General features: G+C 39.0%; 2 protein-coding genes across 5 annotated transcripts; one reads left to right on the plus strand and one right to left on the minus strand.

Annotated features, from left to right (window-relative positions):
- Positions 1 to 2,598, plus strand: LOC113690410 (peroxidase 4). The gene is made up of 3 exons (XM_027208300.2): positions 1 to 399; positions 1,121 to 1,312; positions 1,847 to 2,598. Exons 1-3 carry the CDS (start codon positions 193 to 195, stop codon positions 2,396 to 2,398), a joined length of 951 nt encoding a protein of 316 aa, XP_027064101.2. The 5' UTR covers positions 1 to 192; the 3' UTR covers positions 2,399 to 2,598.
- Positions 2,599 to 12,753: 10,155 nt separating this feature from the next.
- On the minus strand, positions 12,754 to 19,066 carry LOC140006646 (uncharacterized). 4 transcript variants are annotated; one of them, XM_072048902.1, is made up of 4 exons: positions 17,676 to 19,066; positions 16,657 to 16,742; positions 13,847 to 16,000; positions 12,754 to 13,754 (listed from the first exon to the last, which is right to left on the minus strand). In XM_072048902.1, exons 3-4 carry the CDS (start codon positions 15,983 to 15,985, stop codon positions 12,864 to 12,866), a joined length of 3,030 nt encoding a protein of 1,009 aa, XP_071905003.1. In that variant the 5' UTR covers positions 15,986 to 16,000; positions 16,657 to 16,742; positions 17,676 to 19,066; the 3' UTR covers positions 12,754 to 12,863. The 4 variants fall into 4 exon arrangements, with proteins under 4 accessions (XP_071905003.1, XP_071905005.1, XP_071905002.1 ...); XM_072048904.1 differs by having other exon boundaries at positions 13,946 to 16,000; positions 16,657 to 16,745; XM_072048901.1 differs by having other exon boundaries at positions 16,657 to 16,745.
- Between the last annotated feature and the right edge of the window lie 2,839 nt (positions 19,067 to 21,905).

A 21,905-nucleotide genomic window follows, 5' to 3' on the forward strand; every position in this document is an offset into this window, starting at 1 on the left:
ACCAAAGTTTGAAATATTACATGTAAACAGGAAGGAGCTTTTTCCTTCTCTGTTCTCCATTTCTCGTAAGCAGCATGGATGCTTGCTTGTGCCTATAAATAGTTGGAGTTCATGCACTTTTAATCAGCCATCTATCTATCTCCAAGAAGCCTGTTTTGGAACCTATAGAATACTACCGAAAAGAGTATACTCATGGCCTTCAGAAACTATTTTGTCATTCTTTTGGTTACGTCAACTCTTGTTTGTTTTGCCAATGGACAGCTCTCAGCGAACTTCTATGCTTCCACATGCCCAAATCTGCAAACCATTGTGCTAAAGGCCATGACAGCAGCTGTTAACAAAGAGCAACGGACTGGGGCCTCCATCCTACGCTTATTCTTTCATGATTGCTTCGTGAATGTAAGAACCCTTTTGCATTTCATCAAAGCAAGCACAAACACAGTAGATAAAATCATTAGGAAACTACTATATATTATTCCTCTTCCATTGTTTATCCTTCTGTCTTAGACCCCATCTTTTTTCGGTCAGTTATTACAACGAGTTCAAATTCAAGCATTATATGTGACGCTCGAAAGCTCATCAAGTTTGATCGAGCTTAATTGAATTGTAAATTGTATGTGTCTCTATACATACATATATATAGATATATGTATATAATTTATTATATTTACTAATATGAAACGTATATCGTGTTCTTTGTCTATTATTATATATAATATTAATTTATATTACTTGAACTTGACTGAGTTGATTTCAAAATCAAACTCGAACTCAAATATTTTAACTCAGAATCAATTTCGCAAACTGCTAGTTCCACTCATTTTCATCCCTACGTAGAATAATAAGCTATTCTTTGAAATAAAAATGTAGACTGCAGGATTCTATGCTGTTGGTGTTGTCGAAGACAGAAATCTATCGTACCTGGATCATTTGATGGCTGGAATTGGAATTTTCCTTAGACTTCGGTTTTAAAACTTGGAGTTTGACTATCATTGCATCCTTGTTCAATAATATTTCCCACGTCTTTTTATAAACAACCAATAATAATCACTAGAGCATGCATTTCTTTATGTCGGCAGTCGGCAGACCTGTCATGCCAGCTTTATCTTTGGTATTTTAGGGCTGTGACGGAGGTATACTGTTGGACGACACAGCAACTTTCAAAGGTGAAAAAACTGCACGTCCGAACAACAATTCGGTCAGACGTTTTGAAGTGATTGACACCATCAAATCCAATGTTGAAGCCGCTTGTAAGGCGACGGTATCTTGTGCTGATATCCTTGCTCTAGCTGCTAGAGATGGAGTGGTCTTGGTAAGTTTTGATACAAAGGCTTATTAATCTTGATTCCTTTGATAGTTATCTGCACTTGAAAGTACCTACCCATATACTTTTTCCCACAACGTCTAGAGTACTTCACTTGCTCCAGTGAAGTAGGCTGAGAGATTAAATATTATGGAAGAAGGCATGGTTTTTTCTAAGCTCAAGTGCACAACTCATTTGAAATCATGCATGTAAAAGATTGACTTAAAGATGCAATACCATCAAGTTTTACTTTAAACCTTGGAAAACTTGTCTCTTTGTTCAAAAATGTACGTTGTGACTTGTTATTACTTAATATGACGAGTATGTTTTTGACTCTCAAAACTCTTTTTTTTTTTTTATTATTCGCTTCCCCTTGTAATATGAGAGAAGAATAAAAAAAAAAAACCATGTAATTATTTCGTACGTATGAGGGTATATTTGTATAGTCTATTTGTTACAATAATGTGTTTTCATCCTTAATTAGTAGTATTACACTGTCATAATAAAAAAAAAAAAATCAATTAACATCCATACTTGGTGCAGCTTGGAGGACCAACTTGGACAGTACTCCTCGGCAGAAGAGATGCAAGAACAGCAAGCCTCAGTGGTGCAAACAGCCAGATCCCTCCTCCTACTTCCTCCCTGTCAGCCCTAATCTCCATGTTTGCTGCGAAAGGCCTAAGCGCCCGGGATATGACCGCACTTTCCGGTGGCCACACCATCGGTCAAGCTAGGTGTACCTCATTTCGACCGCATATCTACAATGATACCGATATTGACCCAACTTTTGCGGCCACAAGAAAAGCCAATTGCCCATTATCAGGTGGTGACAACAATTTGGCACCCTTGGATCTTCAGACTCCTACTAAATTTGAAAACAACTACTACAAGAACCTTTTGGTTCGACGTGGGCTACTTCATTCAGACCAAGAACTGTTTAATGGTGGCTCTCAAGATGCGTTAGTCAGGACTTACAGCAGTAGTGAGGCTACTTTCAGGAGTGATTTTGTGGCTGCAATGATCAAAATGGGTAATATTAGCCCTCTTACTGGCACCCAAGGAGAGATTAGAAGGAACTGCAGGGTGGTTAATTGATTCACTGATGCTTGTTGTGCTGTTGTTTTTTTCTTCTTGCTCTAATGCCTTATTTTGGAGGTATTGGACAAAATATATATATAGCGTCATTCTAGATGCAGTGGAATCAGCAAAAAGGAGCCAAAAATAAGCTCGATGTGTTTCTTCAGCTTGTACCTTCAAATTGAATGAATCTTGATTGTTATTGTTTTTATGACTTATTCATAGGAGAAGGTCTCTCTCTGTTGCACTTATTTATAATACTATTGTAATTTAAATAGAAACCGGAAGTTTGGTTTATTTTGTTTTGTGGACAAAATAATCCAGTCCAAATCAACTCCACGTACGCTTATCTTGAATAATGGTCCATATGCAGTTAATTGTCGAACTCATAATTCAAGAAATAATTGACCCAAAACTGTGTATTGCTTTACATAAATTGAGATTTCCAATTGTGCTACATATACACAGCTTAAATTACATGCATAGATGTTATCATTTCCTCAAATTACATGCTAATCATGTTTGACCAATTAATACTACACAATAATATTGCCTCCTCCCACGAGTGGACTTCCTCCCACGAGTGGATGGCAGCAGTGCACTGCAAATTTCCAGCTTTTTAGGTAGGAAAAATTTGCAGCAAGAAGTAAAATGGAATCATTTCTCTCTTCTTGACGACCACATTAATCATTTTTGTTGTCTGGCCAAATTGGAAAAGCGAGACACTTCTAACAACACTAGTACTATTGGTAGGCTTGTCTTGTTGAATAAGGGGACATCTTGTAACACGCTTTCTGTACTTTTCTTCCATGGATGACCCCAGAAGCACAAGTCTACTCCCATTTTTAGTTACGGGGTTTCATCTCCACATTTTTGCTCTTTTTTTTGGATGGTTCTTTTGTTGTTATCCATTCAATCAGAGTGAAGCCTGAAAATATATACGTGCGTGTTCAGACTTCAGTTAGCGAATTTTTAAATATCAGATGTGAAAAGATTATAGGCCCCGTTTGCAAGTAAGTTTTTTTTATGTTTGTCTAAAATTTTACTGTAACTTATTATAGAAGTTGTAGAAAAAATTTTTAAAGTGTGTAAATTTTTGGATATTTTAAAATGTATAATTTAAAAATTTTGAGAAGTTTTTTGAAGTTATTGTAACTAAAGTTGTTTCAAAACTTGTAGCAGACAAACTTGATCAAAAACTTATTTGCCAAACAAGGCCATAGTTTCACATGTTTCAGTGTATTTTTTATATTCTTTACATTATTCAGTGTACAAAAACATAGTATCATCGTATTGATAAATAATTTGATATATATATACATATATAAATAAAATATTTTATTTATATTTAATACGGATATCAATTATTTATAACAAATACAACAATCAGATGAAACCGGACACAAAGTCCCAATGTTTCATAAGCATCATGCATGCTTACTCATCTTCTATATATAAAGGGTAGGATTTCATGCAATTCTTTTCATTCATTCAAACTCCAAGAAGCCTATTTTGGAACCTATAGAACTATTACTTGAAGGTTTAGTCATGGCCTTCATAAACTATTTTGTCATAATTTTCATTGCTTCAACTCTCGTCTGTTTTTCCAATGGACAACTCTCAGCTAACTTCTATGCATCTACATGCCAAATCTCGAAACCATTGTGCGGAGAAAACAACGGTTTTGTGCCCTCTATCCTTCGTTTAGTCTTTCATGATTGCTTCGTAAATGTAAGGATTCTTAGGTTGTGTTTGGATTGCATTTTCCGTCATTTTTCATGAAAAAATTACTGTAGCGATTTGATATATATGAGGGAAAAATGTGATAGGGAAATGTGATCACGAAAAACGACAATATTTTCCGACGGAAACAAGCAAAATTCATTGCTTAGAAAACCATATATAATTCAAAGGTAATGGTTAATTCATCGTTTTGTCTTCGACTCCATTGTTTGGTCAGATCCTAAATAAGCTTTTCTTTCAGAACGTGGTGCAGATATAGCACTTCTAAATACTAACTTGGCACTCGAGTTGTAATTTTGTAGTATTATTGTATATTTTATTTTTATATATGTAAAAAATAAAATTTGTGAAACTTACGTTCCACGCCTGATCGTGTAGACAAAGAAAATTTATTTAATTTATTTAGTCGAGATTTATTAAATTGATCTTGATTAAATTAAATTAAATTATAGAAGTCCATTATGTTTTGGACCGGCAAATTGGGCCAATATTATATGGGCTATTAAATCAAATTAAATTCATAGTGTCCATTTAAGTTAGAGTGAATTAATTGATTTATTAATTCACAATGGACTATTTGGGTTGGCCCATTATTTAAGCCCAAGTTAAATGGATTTCTTGAGTAACAAGTGATCCCAAAATGCAGGAAGATTCTGAGGGTTTTCTTGAAGACCTAGCCTACATATTTTGGCTATAAATAGAGGTCTTCCCTCAAGGCAAAGATAGAGAAAAATCCCTAACATTCGGAGAAACTCTGTCAAATTCCCTCAAGAGCTTTCTTCCTCAAATCCAAATCCAAATCAAGACAAACAAATCCTCCTGCTATCGGTGTTGAAGACTCGAAGTTCCAAGTGTTTGACGCCATCATCAAATCAATCGTTTTCTACGCCGAAATTGTAGGAAACACCCTTTCGATTGGAGAACAAGTCTTTTCGCCCTTCAATTGAAGCTATTCGAAGAAAAGAATCAGGGGATTAATTTCTTTGATTCAAGAACTTTCAGAGATTGTAACCCGCTTATTATTTGATTTAATAAATTTGATATTTGTGCAAGTTTTCTTGTCTTTTATTTCAGGCAACAAAATTTGTGCTTACAAATTTCTGGCACGCCCAGTGGGACAATCTCTGCCTCTCATCTCTTTTCTTCCAACAACTTACCAGTTTCAAAATTCGATGGAGTTCAAGAAGGTGAACTTTTCTCTTGAAGGCTTAGTTGCTGATGTCTCAACCACTCAAGGGACGCAGTATACTGCACCTCTGACAAGGAGTAAGGCCAAGAAGTTAGCAGAGAAGGCTAAGGCGAACGTTGTGACTGAAGAAGCAAATCTCGAGATGCTTCCTAACAAGAAAGGAGCCCATGATGAATCCATTGGTAGCCCAAGTGATTCGGCTGCCTCTGTGGTGATGCCCGTCATGATGACCAATACCACAACTGTGGAAGACCAGATCTCGAATCTAGCCAAAATTGTCGAAGGGCTAGTAGTGCATGCACAAAGTCAGGATGCCAAGATAGTCAAATTAATGGATATGGTGGAAAATATAGGCGAAAATAGCCTTAGCATGTCCAAACAGAAATTCAAAGTGCAAGATGAAGGGGACTCGTCATCAAGGGAGAAGGAGAAAGAGGATGCGAAGTCACAAGCCGCGAAGGAATTTTCAATCTCCCCTGATGGCACCATTCATGTTGACAATCTGAAGGAATTTATCGAAGGTACAATCAAGGATAAGATGGGTGGAAGCGCCAAGCCATACAGCGGTTACACCAAACCTTACACCGCTAGAGTGGAAAGTTTGAAAATGCCTGTGGGGTATCAACCTCCAAAATTTCAACAATTTGATGGTAAGGGCAATCCTAAGCAACATGTAGCACACTTCGTGGAAACTTGTAACAATGCGGGCACTGATGGTGACTTGCTCGTTAAACAGTTTGTTCGCTCGCTGAAGGGTAATGCTTTTGATTGGTACACGGATCTTGAGTCTGGAACCATTGACAGTTGGGAGCAGTTAGAGCATGAATTCCTTAGTCGCTTCTATAGCACAAAGAGAACTGTCAGCATGACTGAACTCTCTAATACACGTCAATGGAAGAGTGAACCTGTCATTGATTTTATCGACCGTTGGAGGAATCTAAGCTTAAATTGCAAAGATCGAATTTCTGAATCTTCCGCGATCGAGATGTGCATTCAAGGTATGCACTGGGGACTCAGATACATCTTACAAGGTGTACAACCAGGAACATTTGATGAACTGTCCACAAAAGCCCATAAGTTGGAGATTAATCTTGATGGACAAGAACCGCCAGTTCCTGACCCTTACAAGGCCAAAGAGAGACAAGAAGCGAGGAAAGGGGGCAAGCCACCATTTAAAAATGAAAAAAAGGAGGCTATGGCTACAAGTGTAACGCCCTTTAAGGTTGTTCCCAAAACTGCCAGGAGAGAAGATAGCAAGATCAATGCACATCAAGAACAAGGAAAGAGGAAACCAACTCTCAAGGAGATGCAGGATAAGGAGTACCCTTTCCTTGATTCTGATGTCCCTGGTATGTTCGACGATCTGTTAGGTATAAACTTGATCACGCTTCCTGAGATGAAGCGACCTGATGAGGCCAGGGACACTGACGATCCAAATTACTGTAAGTATCACCGATTGGTCGGGCATCCCATTCAAAAATGCTTTGTCTTCAAAGACAAAGTAATGGAGTTGGCAAGACAGGGAAAAATTCTCCTTGAAGAAGACAAGGCGAGTGTGAATCAAACGTCCATTGGTTCCCTGCAGTCCGTGGAGGATAAAAGGGTCATGGTGCCTGTATTGCCAATAATTCAATTTGGATCACTTGATCCTATAGAAATCAAACAAGAAGGTGCTCCTTCAACTCTTCAGGAACATGTATATGAAGATGAAAAGGCGCTACAGTCTGATGTGGATGATGAAGGATGGACTCTAGTCACGCAAAAAAGGAGGCGGAAGTCTTGTCCATCTAGTAGGGCGAGCAAGGTCTTAACAAGAAGTATGGTGATTTGGAAGGGGAAAGAGAATGACGTAAAGAAAACTAATGATTATCATAATCTTCAAGGAGGCCGAATCTTCAAGCAAAAGTCGCGAACTCCTATTACTTTAAAAGAGTTTTTGCCAAAGGAATTCTTTGATGTTGATGTGGTCGCAAGTCACACAACGCAAGTAGATCATATCGAGGAACAAAAAGATAATACTTGCGAATCTCTCTGTGAGATGGCCCGTGCGCCCACCGGCAATGAAGAAGGTCGTGTGTCTACCAGCAATGAAGAGGTGAACGTCACAAGTATCACTTTTACTAGTGAAGACTTGTTGCTTGGGTCAACGCCGCATAACCGTCCTTTGTTTGTGACTGGTTATGCAAAAGAGCAAAAAGTGAATAGAATGTTGATAGATGGAGGTTCCGCAGTCAATATTCTCCCTTTAAAAACTCTGAAGGAGCTTGGTATCCCGGTTGATGAACTCTCCAATAGCCGACTGATGATTCAAGGCTTCAATCAAGGAGGGCAAAGAGCTCTTGGGTCACTAAATTTGGAGATAATCATTGATGACATGACGTCCAGAGCACTATTGTATGTGATAGATGCTAAAACAACATACAATGTATTGTTGGGAAGGCCCTGGATTCATGAAAATGGAGTTGTACCTTCAACTCTTCATCAATGCTTCAAGTACTGTCAAAACGGGGTGGCAAGAAGTGTGAAAGCTGATGATAATCCTTTCACTGAGGCGGAAGCATATATCGCCGATGCCAAATTTTACATCAAAAGGCACATTGCGAAGGATAAAACTGAACAACCTCTATCTGGGGATAAAATTCAGAACCCCGAATCTCCAAATGCAAAAGGGGAGAAAGTGATGACTTCGAAATCAAAAGAGGAAGTTCATGAAGAAACTGATGTTTCATTGCCAAACAATGAATCAGTTGTCTTTCGCTGCCCTCCCAAATCAAGAATGGAACAGGGACAGTCACCTGCAATTCAGCATGAAACTCTAAAAGATTTGACTCTTCCGGTAGCTCATCTTGATACAAAAAAGGCGTCATCTTCTCAACTTAAAAGGTCTAACTTTTTAACCAAAGAATCTGAAGTTGAACAAGAGACCATACCAAAGTCAAGAACTAAAGAAGGTTTTGATCCTATCGCTTATAAGCTTCTCGCTAAGGCTGGATACGATCTCAAAGAATCTGCGGTGTTAAATGTTCCATCCCGTCAATCTACCAGTGACATGATTCATGGGTTGAATCCTACCCAAAAGATGTTGAAGGAAAAAGGATACGCCGTTGAAAATCCCAAATTTGGCCTTGGCTACTCCTCTCCTACACCAATCCGCATCAAGATCAATAGAGTTAGTAGCCAATATATTGCTATAGAGGATGAGTCTTCTCAAATAGTTGGTAAATCTCAAGCTTTTCACGAAAAGGAAAATAAAATTCCACGGGTATCTGTTTTTAAGAGATTAGGACCACAAAAAAGACAAAAATCTCAAAACTCTCATAAGAGTAAAGGAAAAATGGCAAAGTCATTGCAAAGTCTTGAAGAACCTTCTGATTGTCCTCATAAATTTGGCAGTATCATTCCTTCGAGAATGAGAAGATGCACAGACCTTGTAATAAAGTGTGGGACTGAATTGAGGGTCAGGGAGTATACCGTGGTGTACACAAGACCAAAAGAGGATGATGAAGAGAGTGTTGCTTCATGCAACCATATAACCATAATTGACGGTGACTCGCCTGAAGAAGAAGAAGATGCTGAAGAGGCTCCACCTGAATTGGAGGAAGGTGTTAAGGCCACTGTGGATGATCTAAAGGAGGTCAATCTTGGTACTTCAGAGAACCCACGTCCAATATATGTAAGTGCTTCATTGAGTCCTGACGAAGAGAAGGCATATATTGAACTCTTGTGGGAGTATCAAGATATTTTTGCATGGACTTATAAAGAAATGCCGGGTTTAAACCCAAAAGTGGCCGTCCACCATTTGGCTGTTAAAAAGGGAGTTCGACCTGTGAAGCAAGCACAACGGCGATTTAGACCCGATTTGATTCCGTTGATCGAAATTGAAGTCAATAAACTCATTGAAGCCGGGTTTATTCGTGAAGTTAAATATCCCACATGGATTTCGAGTATCGTGCCTGTGCGAAAGAAGAATGGACAAATCCGCATTTGTGTCGATTTCAGGGATGTTAACAATGCTTGTCCCAAAGATGACTTCCCTTTACCAATCACTGAACTCATGATTGATGCAACTACTGGGCATGAAGTTCTGTCGTTTATGGATGGCTCTTCTGGATATAATCAAATTCGATTGGCACCGGAGGATGAGGAGCTCACTGCATTTCGTACTCCTAAGGGTATTTATTGTTATAAAGTGATGCCCTTTGGTCTCAAAAATGCTGGTGCCACATATCAAAGAGCAATGCAAAGTATCTTTGACGACATGCTTCATAAGAATATCGAGTGTTATGTGGATGATTTAGTTGTGAAATCAAAGAAAAGAAATAATCACTTGGAGGATTTGAGACAAGTTTTCGATCGGTTGAGAAGGTATCAACTCAAAATGAACCCTCTCAAGTGTGCATTTGGAGTCACGTCGGGGAAATTTCTTGGTTTTGTGGTTCGCCATCGAGGTATTGAAATTGATCAGGCCAAAATTGATGCTATATTGAGGATGCCTGAACCTCGTGACATTCATGAATTGAAAAGTCTTCAAGGGCGATTAGCTTATCTGCGGAGATTTATCTCAAATTTAGCAGGAAGGTGTCAGCCATTTAGTCGCTTGATGAAGAAAGATGTGCCATTTCAATGGGATGAGGCATGTAGTAATGCATTCAATAGCATTAAGTCTTATCTTATGAAAGCACCTGTGTTGGCTGCACCTATTCATGGAAAGCCCTTACTCCTTTATATTGCCGCCCAAGAACGATCGATGGGGGCATTGCTCGCTCAAGAAAATAATGAAGGAAAGGAGGTTGCCCTTTATTATTTAAGCAGAATGATGACCCCCAACGAACTAAATTACTCGCCAATTGAAAAGTTGTGCTTAGCCCTTATTTTTGCAATACAGAAGTTAAAGCACTACTTTCAAGCGCATAGTGTGAGGCTCATTTCCAGGGCGAATCCCATAAAATATGTGATGAGTAGACCAGTGTTGTCCGACCGTCTAGCTAGATGGTATCTTCAACTACAACAGTTTGAAATTATTTATGTGCCTCAAAAAGCTGTGAAGGGACAAGTTCTGGCAGATTTTCTTGCTGATCACCCGATACCTGCTGAATGGGAACTAAGTGATGACTTACCGGATGAGGATGTACTCCTTATCGAGATTCGTCCACCATGGAAGATGTATTTTGATGGTGCGGCTCATCGTCATGGAGCTGGAGCAGGGATTGTATTCGTGACTCCTGATGGAGGGATATTGCTATATTCCTTTACTCTAAGTCATCATTGTTCAAACAATGTCGCTGAGTACCAAGCTCTCATACTCGGACTTGAAATAGCTGTTGATATGGAACAGTTGGACATTCAAATCTATGGTGACTCTCAATTAGTGGTTAACCAACTCTTGGGAAGTTATGAAGTCAAAAAGTCCGAGTTAATTCCGTATCACAAATATGCAACGCAACTAATGAGGCGGCTTGGAGGTGCAAGTATTAAGCATGTTCCTAGAAGGGAAAATAAGCAAGCTGATGCATTAGCTGCGCTAGCCTCTTCACTTACCATGCCGGATCATGAGATACAAGTCCGTGTGTGCCGAAAGTGGGTAGTTCCATCACTGATTGATGATGAAAATATTGAAGGAGGCGACGCTCATGTGGTCTCAACCTATGAAATTGACAAAGAAGATTGGAGACAACCCCTCGTTGATTATCTCAAGTATCAAAAATTACCTGAGGAGCAACGTAGAAGAACTGACATTCGTCGTCGAGCCCCTCGTTTTATCTTGTACAAGGACACGCTGTACCGAAGATCATTTGAAGGTGTACTGTTGCGCTGTCTGAGCGAAGACGAGGCATATCAGGCGATGCACGAGGCACATTCTGGAATATGTGGAGCACATCAATCCGGTCCCAAGTTACATTTTCGGATTAAAAGGATGGGCTACTATTGGCCTACTATGGTCAAAGATTGCATAGAATATGCTCAAAAATGTCAAGCTTGCCAGTTTCATGCAAATTACATTCATCAACCACCCGAGCCGTTACACCCGACCGTTGCTTCTTGGCCTTTTGATGCTTGGGGCCTTGATGTTGTGGGGCCATTACCAAAGTCGTCCGGTCAACACTTATATATATTGGCTGCGACCGACTACTTTTCTAAGTGGGCTGAAGCCATACCGCTCAAACAAGTTAGAAAGGAAGATGTGGTGAATTTTATTCGTGTGAATATTATTTACCGTTATGGAGTTCCCCGGTACATTATCACTGATAATGGAAAATCCTTCTCCAATGGCTTGATGGATAAGTTATGTGAGAAATTTAATCTCAAGCAACGAAAGTCCTCCATGTATAATGCCCCCGCCAATGGTCTCGCAGAGGCATTCAACAAAACTTTATGTAACTTGTTGAAGAAAGTGGTGGCAAAGTCAAAGAAGGATTGGCACGAAAGGATAGGCGAAACTCTTTGGGCCTATCGCACCACATACCGAACTCCGACGCAAGCCACACCATATGCCTTGGTCTATGGTGTAGAAGCTGTTCTGCCCCTTGAGCAACAAATTCCTTCTTTGAGAATTGCTATCCAAGAAGGGCTCACGGAGGAAGAAAATGTTCGCCTGCGCCTTGAAGAGTTGGAAGCTTTGGATGAAAAGAGATTGGAGGCCCAACAAAATCTGGAGTGCTATCAAGCCCGTCTCTCTAGAGCTTTTAATAAGAAAGTTCGACGTCGCTCCTTTCAAGTCGGGGACATGGTACTTGCCGTTCGAAGGCCAATAGTTATGACTCATCGCACTAAAGACAAATTCGTCTCTAAATGGGATGGGCCGTACATTGTTCGAGAAGTCTACACGAATGGTGCGTACAAATTAGTGGACAAAGATGGCGTGAAAGTTGGTCCTATAAATGGAAAATTCGTGAAGTTATACATGCCATAAAAAAAAAAAAAAAAGTGAACTACTCCACGACGCATGAGTCTAAACTGCCTGTTGCTCCAGACCCGCATGAGCTAAAACTGTGGATAACAACCACCAATAGTGTAGCACGTGGTTAAACTGCTGAAACACTCCACCAAATCTAAGGTGGTAAACAAATGGATACTCCTGACCCGCAAGAGTTTAAACTGTGAATGGTAGGAACTACGTGTGACTTGATTCCCTGTTGGGATACGTAGGCAGCTTAGAGGGCAACTTCTAAGTTCAGTTACAATTATATAAAACTAAATCCTTTGTCCGGATGATTCTTTTGATAAAAAAAAAAAAAAAAAGAGCGTTCATCTTTAAGACAATTCGAATTATTTTGTGACATATACTTGAAAGTGTATTATTCAGATTACCAAATTATTTGGATAATTATCTTTTCAAGTGTGATCAAAATTATGCAAAGATAGAATTGTTCATACTACAATTGATAGTCTAAAATGGTGGCTATCGAAAAAGCAAATAAAGACGAGGACGTCTGCAAGAATGTGAAAAAGAGAGAGCAAGTTTCATTATGAAATGTTTATGCACATAGCTACACGCTTTGAGCAGGTAACAAAAGATGAAATTTGAAACAAAGTAAAAGATTGCAACTATTTCTAGAATTCAAATAACGACAGCTCCTTTTGGTTGCTTTCAAGTAACGCTTGCATCTTGTCCAAAGTTTGACTCTCCTCAGCAAGTAGGGGCGGGGAATTCTCGATCTTTCGAACTTCATTTTGTAAGTCGACCATCACGCCTTGCACTCGGGTAAGATCATCTTGCTCTTCTCGTAGCAGTGAAAGCGTCTCCTTCCTGTGAGTATCCAAGAACTCAAGTCGCTTCCTCAACTCTACTTCCTCGCGATCAATCTCCTTAAGCTTCAACATGTGTGTTGAGATCTTCTCTGCCTGTTGTCTCTCCTTACTCTGAGCGTCTCTAAGATGTTGGGTAGCCGTAGAAAGCAACTCATCATATGATTCAGCTGGAATTTTATTTGAGAGAGAAGATTTCACTGCAACGTAACGAGCTGCATTTGCAAAGAAAGCCTTTAAAAGGCCTTGCAAATTTGAGATATCCGCGGCATTGAAGCTTTGCATTTCCTCTATGATTTCGTTGGCTTTCATTTCAAGTGCAGGCATGCGCTCTAAGGCTGTTTGAGATATCATCACCCTCAAGTTATTCCACAACATTTGGATATAGTCTCGACGGCATGTTGAGATCACATTTTGGGGGCAAAATTCAGATACTCGAGGTGCCCTTGGCCACGATGGTGGATCGAAAATTTTGAGTTTCTTTTGGGCCGATGGAGTCATATGTTCCACCTTCTGTGGCGTGATTTGCTGAATCACATTTCCATCCTCTACTGCCTTTTTGGAATTCTCACTAGCACCCATTTGTTGGGTAGAACTGATCACTTGTTTGGCCAAAAGTTCAAATGCAGTAGGTCCTTCAACCGATATTTGACTTGGTTCTCCATCATCAATGAAGATCAAGTCTTGATCATCCAACTGTAAGGAAAACGTTATGAGACAAATCATGAATATGAAATTGACAAGTAGATTTCAAATGCTAAATTAAAGAAGGCAAGGGGGGTCCTTACAATATTGACACGGCTTATACCAGGCACAGATATATCCGGAATGTCTTTAAAGAGTTCCTTAGGATCTAAACCAATATCATCCAAAGGGAAAGTCATTACCTTGGACTTCTTGCGCTTCCAATGCTGGTCCGTGCTAGTGGATTGCTCATCCTCCTCATCAAAAGGCTCGCTCCTCTTCTCCTCATGTGAATTGCAAGAATCATGATCAATGGCTTTCACAATTTTTGAGGGAAGACGAACTGAAGTACCCTTCGAAAATTGTTCATTAGGGGTAAGGTCCTCAAGGGTAGCAACCTTGTTGTTTGAACTCTTCAAAATTTCCTTCTCGTTTCTCACAGTCTTTTGCTTCATCTCAAGACTGTTGTCAACCTTGGAGAGATTGTTCAGATTTGCAAGTTCCTTCCCTTTTGACCTCTTCTGCTCCCCACTTGATTGGATACTCTTAATCAAAGTATCACGCCCTTTGAGGAGGTAATCATCATGTACCGTAGACCACCATGTTTGAAAGCCTGAAGATGTGTGCTTGCTAGCATTCAAGGGATAGCTAGGAAAAAGTATCTTTGACTCTGTTTTACTACGAATAGCAGTGCGCCAGAGTATTCGACTCAAGTCATAATTTGTGGAACGCACATCTGCCCCGAGTTCCTGTGGAGGAACTTGATAAAACCCGAATTGTCGCGCGAATCTATATGGACTATATGGCTCAACAAGGAAATCCCCTTCAGCATGCAAAACTAAGTAATTTGAGCAGGCGCTTACAAAATAACTTAGTTCGAGATTTGCTAGTTTGCCATCGTCAATAAAGAGTTCATTGCGATTCTTCACAAGAGAAGTGATTCCCCAAGTTACTTTATCTCCCTGATGAATGAGGTCGCGAGCACTATTTTCATCAAAGTATCGTGCGCCACCCTCTCCAGAATAGTTGGTCATGGTAGGTCCAGGCATGGTATTTGGAGTCGAATAATGGGTAGAGAAATAACTCGCTAACCAAGCATATACGTAGTGCACCGGAAAAGCCGCACGTGCACATCCTGGGGTAGCTGAGTTTGAAATTTTATCAAGCCCACGGTATATGCTTAGCAGGACAGGAACAGCAAGGCAAGTCTTACGACCGGCAGCCATCATACTAGCCATTTTGAAAGTTGATGGTCTAATATAGTGGGGGTCCTCATCTGGTAAAACAAAGACACAGAGCCAGCAAGATATAAATGCTGCAAGATAACTCTCTTCTCGCAAGTGAAGTTTAACTCCTATGGTATTAAATACACCATTGTCTTGACTTGAAAATTTGCGCGGTTGTCCAATTTCGCCATCCGGATTTTGGGTTGCTTGAGCACGAGATGCCCTCTTTATCCTTCTCTGCTTTGGCTTTGAGTACCTGGTTTTGCCTTTAAACCAGAAATTAATCCACTGGTCAGCAGAAACTCCAGCTTTGTTGGATTCCCCACGTTGGAGATGATGTAAGGCTGCGAACAGATACTCACAACTTTGTGGAATATGCCTTAATTTCTTTTCATTAACCCCAGTTAGCTCCTCCGCGCATGGGATTACCTCTTCATAGATACCCCCGATGATTGGAAGTCCCCCCAACTTGTGCAAGTCCCAAAGTGAAAGAGACAGTTCTCCAACAGATGTATGCAAGGTATTAGTGTCCGGACACCACGCCTCGCAGAATGCTCTAAGTACATGGAGGTTCCTATCATATGTGAAAAGCGAAGCATATAAGGCATCAAACAAGCAATTTTCACGGAGTTCTTGTTTGTTCCTGCCGAGAATATCCTCCAACCACTCCCAATAATTCTCGATGTAACTGAATGCACCACTGAGTCTCAAGGAAGGACCCCAATGTGCATCTCCATCTATGATCCGCCTGCCAAGGGTCTGAAAAGGAGTTGTCCTTGGCTCCTTATGATGAATAAGGGATTTCAAGGAGTGAACCTTCGTGCCATCATCTTGAGGAAGGTCGAGTGACCAATTCTTTAACTCTGGGTACTGGTGAGAAGGCCACTTACCTGAGTAACTTCCTTGTATAGGGGGATGCACTAATAATTTCGTTCCTTTGTCACCGGAGTCACCATCGCTGTCAGTGATAAGGAGATACTTTTCGTTTGAAAAAGCGACTTCCTTGAACACCACCATTGCATCAAGATTAACCTGCAGCAAAAGGAAGGAAAAAGAAAGTTTGGTTAAAATGGCATGGTCGAAGATAGTAAAAGCTTCTTGAATTTTTGGGTGAGTTTTATTGAAGTGGGTAGTCGTGTCTTATTCTTCATGTACTCCTCAAGCCATGATATGGCTCTCGTGGGAGTTTGCGGTTGCGCGCCTTCTTCAAATAATTGGCTCTCGTGGGAGTTTGCGGTTGCACCTTCTTCAAATATTGGTCGCACCTCCTTGGTGTACTCCTCAAGCCATAATATGGCTCTCGTGGGAGTTTGCGGTTGCGCCTTCTTCAAATATTGGTCGCACCTCCTTCATGTACTCCTCAAGCCATAATATGGCTCTCGTGGGAGTTTGCGGTTGCGCCTTCTTCAAATATTGGTCGCACCTCCTTGGTGTACTCCTCAAGCCATAATATGGCTCTCGTGGGAGTTTGCGGTTGCACCTTCTTCAAATTTCTTGGTCGCACCTCCTTGGTGTACTCCTCAAGCCATAATATGGCTCTCGTGGGAGTTTGCGGTTGCGCCTTCTTCAAATTAAATGTCCACCATACAGGATGTGTCGGGGATCCTTCTTTCATATCACAAAAAAAAAAAAAAAAAAAAAAAAATTGGCATTGACAAGAAATAAAAGCCATAAGGTATGTGAATTACCTTAGTTTTTTGAACTCCAAGAGCTATGGTCCTAAAATTGTGGACACAATTGGAACAACAATTTGCTCTAGCAGAAATGTCAACGTCTGCTGCAAAAAAAAAAAAAAAAAAAAAAAAAATTCGTCAAGCAATGAAAATTTTGCCTGGCTTCGCAAAAAGTGACATGCAAAAGAAAGTTGTGATGCGTGGCACGTGTTGGCGAGCACTTCGTGCTAGCTACCAGTTGAATCAGCATGGAATTATATTAAAACAAGAGGGGACCGTGGACTTGGCCTAGCTCTACATATTGTGGCCTGAAACAAGGAAAGATGTCTTGCATGTAAGACAACGAAGAAAGCTTGAATGGTCTTGGAATAGGGACACTTATTAGCTAAATAATGGCATGAAGTAATCATCTGGCAAGCAGCCTCACCCTATGGTATTGGTGAAAACAATGTGAATGTGCCGCGAGATGGGTTTTGTCATGTTCAACTTGATGGGTCCAGCAAGGTTTATCGTTTTTTTTAAAAAAAAAAAAAAAAAAAAAAAATCATGAATACAGGTGGTTATGCTATTGTGAAGTGATTCATTGGCCCCAATTTGGTGAATAACCAGAATAAAGGGTCATACCATGCAAATTTCGAGAATTCAAGGTTCGGGAAAGACTTGATTCTCAATGAAAGCAAGAGCTTTCATACGATCTTATGATGAGCCAGGTTTCATCCGGCAGTACAAAAAAAAAAAAAAAAAAAAAAGTAAAAAGAAACGGAATTGGTGCTTATAAATTTCGTATCTTCATATGATGCCAATTCACATGCAAAGTGACAATGAAGTCCGAAATTGACTTGAGACAGGGGGTCAAGCATGAATCAAAGCCAGGCAGTCCCTATGTGCACTAAGTCTCATTGGGTCAATTGAACAAGCAACACATGCAATTTTTCAGCAATATAGGGTGCACGAAAATTAAAATTCCAGCAATGACAAACGTGAGAAAATCGAATTTCTTAGTAAGAAAGTTTCCAGATGAGATTGCGAGTTACCTGGGGTGAAGTTCACAAATTGTAATTCCCCAAGAAAGCTGGAAAATTTCGGTCTGAGTGAAAGCTGGAAAACTGCACAAGCTAGAAGGCTTCGCAAATTGTAATTCACCAAGAAGGCTGGAAAATTTTGGTGCGATTGGAATAGTATCAAGACGAAAGCTAGAAAACCTCACAAGCTTGAGAGCTTCGCAAGTTGTAATTCTTCACGAAAGCTGGAAAAATTTTCGGTATAGCTTCGGGCAGCTCTACCTCTGTATATAAAACTCATATACGCTAGAAAAGAGGAAGTCAGTTTCTCATTCAATTGAGGAAGCTGGTGAAATTTGGGAAGTGCCGTGTTGCCGAAAAACTCGTTTAGGCCATGAGTTGGTCTTAGCACTTTCTGGTTTCAGTATCTTGCTTGACGCTTGAGGGGTTTGGAAAGTGAAGCAATAGGGGTTTGATTGAACAATTGCTCGGAAGCTCGTTTGCCTAAAGGTCCGCGATTTGTCTCTTGGGACATCTGGAATTCTAAAAATCAATGAAGCCATCTTGCAGACAATACCATTGGTTTGATAATTACCAAACCACTTCGATGATACAACTACAATTTTAGCATCTTGGGTTCAGTTTCCAAAAGTCATTCGGTTGATAGTTTCCAATGGTTTACAAGTTGATTTTAGCAATTGTCGATTTGCTCCCATGGTGTGTGATTCTGGGCGGTGGACCTATTTTGATTGGTACGTGAAAGTAAAGGTCAGAAGGAAAGAAATCACCTACCTTCTACACCGTCCAATAGTTGGTTTTGGCAATTAGCTAATTCATTGCAAGTGCTCAATGGATTTGGCAGTGCTCAATGAAGTTTGTTCAATTCCGAATGCATTCGGCAGTACTCAATTCAGCAGGCACTTGCCCAATTACCAATTCATTGCAAGTGCTCAATGAATTCGGCAATGCTCAATTTGGAAATAATCGAAGGTGGTATGTTTCTAATTCTCTTGGAATCAATTGCAAGTCAAAAGGGAAAATGGGCTCCTGTCTCTTTAAAGCATTGAAGCCACGGCAGTATGATTCTATACATGAATCAATTGGAAGCTACAAGTTTCGGCAGTAGTACTTCTTTAAATCAAGTTTGAGAAATCAATTCCAATTTGGAAGCTACAAGTTTCGGCAATGGCACTTCTTTAAATCAAGTTTAAGAAATCAATGCCAATTTGCTTGCGAATAAGATTCGGCAACCATCAATTTTGTTTCCTGGTTTGAAACCTCATACAAGGTGGTGAGAGTTAACATGTTTGGTTGGCGGTTACCTAAGTTAAGAAGGTTCCAAATATTTGTGACCAGTTTCTCATAGCATTTGGAAATATAAAATTCAATGGGTTTTGCTCCTTCAAATCGAGCTGGTGCCAGGTTGCAAAAAAAAAAAAAAAAAAAAAAAAAAAAAAAAAAAAAAAAAAGAAACCGATGGCCGTCTGGAATTTGCAAAGGCTGGTTATAACAAGATCATGAACTTGGAAGCTGCCAAATTCGAGTAACTTCCAATTAGCCGAGATGCGAATTGGAAATTATCTTTGATTTAGCAAGTCTGCCGCATATAATTTTGAGTGCCGAAGTGTGAAGACATTTCCTAATCTTTGCACCACGTCTCGGCTCTCGAAAGTGGAAGTTTCATGATAAGTATTCCACCGAACAAAGTGATAGCCATGCTTTGATTATTAGATGTTGGGCGGTGCAATGGTCATAGAAGTTTCCCAAATGCACGAGACTAATTGCAAGCAACAGTTTCATTGTAATCACTTGGGTAATGATCCTACGCATTGCACCTTGGTGTAGACCACACGTGATTCAAGGGAAATCAGCCTCCTTATATTAAACAAAAAAAAAAAAAAAACAAGTACTTCAAGTCTCTATTTCAATCCTTGACAAGCAAGTCCCAATTGAGTCTTGAAGTGGGGGCATTTGTAGACAAAGAAAATTTATTTAATTTATTTAGTCGAGATTTATTAAATTGATCTTGATTAAATTAAATTAAATTATAGAAGTCCATTATGTTTTGGACCGGCAAATTGGGCCAATATTATATGGGCTATTAAATCAAATTAAATTCATAGTGTCCATTTAAGTTAGAGTGAATTAATTGATTTATTAATTCACAATGGACTATTTGGGTTGGCCCATTATTTAAGCCCAAGTTAAATGGATTTCTTGAGTAACAAGTGATCCCAAAATGCAGGAAGATTCTGAGGGTTTTCTTGAAGACCTAGCCTACATATTTTGGCTATAAATAGAGGTCTTCCCTCAAGGCAAAGATAGAGAAAAATCCCTAACATTCGGAGAAACTCTGTCAAATTCCCTCAAGAGCTTTCTTCCTCAAATCCAAATCCAAATCAAGACAAACAAATCCTCCTGCTATCGAATGTGCAAGGGTAATTTGGAAAAGAAAATGCTTTTTAGTATTTTATATTATTCTTTTAGATAAACAAACTGATTTCGTTATGTTGAAACTCAAACTAGAAGAGGTAAATACAATATTTGAAATGTCAGAGAGTTAAGTGAAATAATCATAAACCTCAGTCGAGGTTTTTTATATTATCCCGTTTTAGAAGCTCAATCATCAAATTTTTACAAATTGCCTTGTTTAAACTTAAGCCATATAAATTGGAAATGACATGCATATTAAAATTAGGACAATCCAAACATGAAAAGAAGACAAAAGGGTTTGGCATTCTAATTTAGAAATGCCCGAAACATGATCATTTGTTTCCATGTCAAACCCGCCTAAGTTGGACCTAACAATTTGTCAAACCTAAGAGGGTCTATGCATATTTTCTCAAATTTCCAGGGGCCAGAATATAACTGATCTTTAATTGGGTAAATTTGACGCAGTTTGACCATTATGGTAAGTTGGTAAGATACTCAAAAAATTTTCTTTCTTTCTTTTTTATTTTTGGCTAAGGCTTTCAACACTACTTTTGTTCATTGCCCAATTAATTAATCAATGAACTCAATAGTTTCTGCTGGAAAAATTAAATGAACTTAATAAATGTGTCTAAGCTCACTTATAATTAGTGATTTCATCAAGAGGAAAAAACCAATCAAGAAAAAACTTCATTGGTATATTTTTATAATGTGGTGTGACGCAAAAGGTTGAAATATTTTTCAAATTATATAAACCACAAAAAAAAACCAGCTTTCCTCTATCAACTGGTAGCCTTGACCACAAATTTTAAATTGTTAAGATCTGCAAATTCTAACATGCATTAATTCCCATGAAGAAGTAAACAAGGCAGGTGAGGAAAAGCAAAGCAAATATAGATGGAACAAAAATATGAGACAAAGCAAATCAATTAGGAACTTGTTTTCTTTCACTTAGAAGGCAGCTTTGGCCATCTCTCAGACCTTCTTCCAGCATTGTGGTCTAGGATATCATCTCATATTCAGTGGTCTGCTTCTTATGCTTTACTAATTTTCTATTCTAATCCGTGATGATTTTCTTCATCATCTTATATATAACTCGAATACTTAAGCTCTCATGTTGAAATTTTCTGCCACTAAACAAAGCTCCAAGATTTATAGCAATTGATGTAGTCAAATACCAAATAATATGTAAGTTGCAGAATGCTAAAATGGATCTGATCAAACAAATTAATAGAAATTTCTGTTAAGAGAACAATAACTAGTAAAATGATCACGAATGAGGAAGAAAAGAAAAGGAAAGTTTTTTTTTTGTTTTTCAATTAAGCAAACGAGGGGGTGACCGTGAGATATAAGAAACGAGAACTGAGTAGTGTGTTTGGATCGAAGATTATTTCACTTTATTTACACCTTATTTACACATACTGATTTGCTTGCATCATCAACACATTTTTCAATCACCTTTTTATCTCATATATATCATATCAAAAAAAGTGTTACAATAAAAATATCTCAATTAATTACAATCCAAACACATCAGAGAAAATTCAGGCTAAATTACCTTTACTTTTTCAGCAATTAAATTTTATTTTTTTGACTCTTCCGTTCTAATTTCTCATCTTTCAAAACACAATCTTGAGCTAGTGATATTAAAAGTCCAAACTCATGTAATTTATGAATTTAAAATGACAAGCTGTAGGTGTAACATCTTCATATTCATATATATGTGTATATATATATATTTTTTTCTTTGTTTATATATATTTTCTCTTTTTCTTTGTTTTTGTATCGGTTGGGATTGTCCCAATTTGTTTTATCTAATAGGGCTCAATCAAT

This window comes from Coffea arabica, chromosome 5e (genome assembly GCF_036785885.1).
Source record: "Coffea arabica cultivar ET-39 chromosome 5e, Coffea Arabica ET-39 HiFi, whole genome shotgun sequence".
Classification (NCBI taxonomy): domain Eukaryota; kingdom Viridiplantae; phylum Streptophyta; class Magnoliopsida; order Gentianales; family Rubiaceae; genus Coffea; species Coffea arabica.

Bases quoted from the DNA above. Each gene is read 5' to 3' on its own strand.
- LOC113690410 (XM_027208300.2), top strand. From the start codon at position 193: ATGGCCTTCAGAAACTATTTTGTCATTCTTTTGGTTACGTCAACTCTT. The intron at 400-1,120 runs GTAAGAACCCTT...TTGGTATTTTAG, and splicing joins TTCATGATTGCTTCGTGAAT to GGCTGTGACGGAGGTATACT. The intron at 1,313-1,846 runs GTAAGTTTTGAT...TACTTGGTGCAG, and splicing joins CTAGAGATGGAGTGGTCTTG to CTTGGAGGACCAACTTGGAC.
- LOC140006646 (XM_072048902.1), bottom strand. From the start codon at position 15,985: ATGGTGGTGTTCAAGGAAGTCGCTTTTTCAAACGAAAAGTATCTCCTT. The intron at 13,755-13,846 runs GTAAGGACCCCC...TTTTCCTTACAG, and splicing joins GTATAAGCCGTGTCAATATT to TTGGATGATCAAGACTTGAT.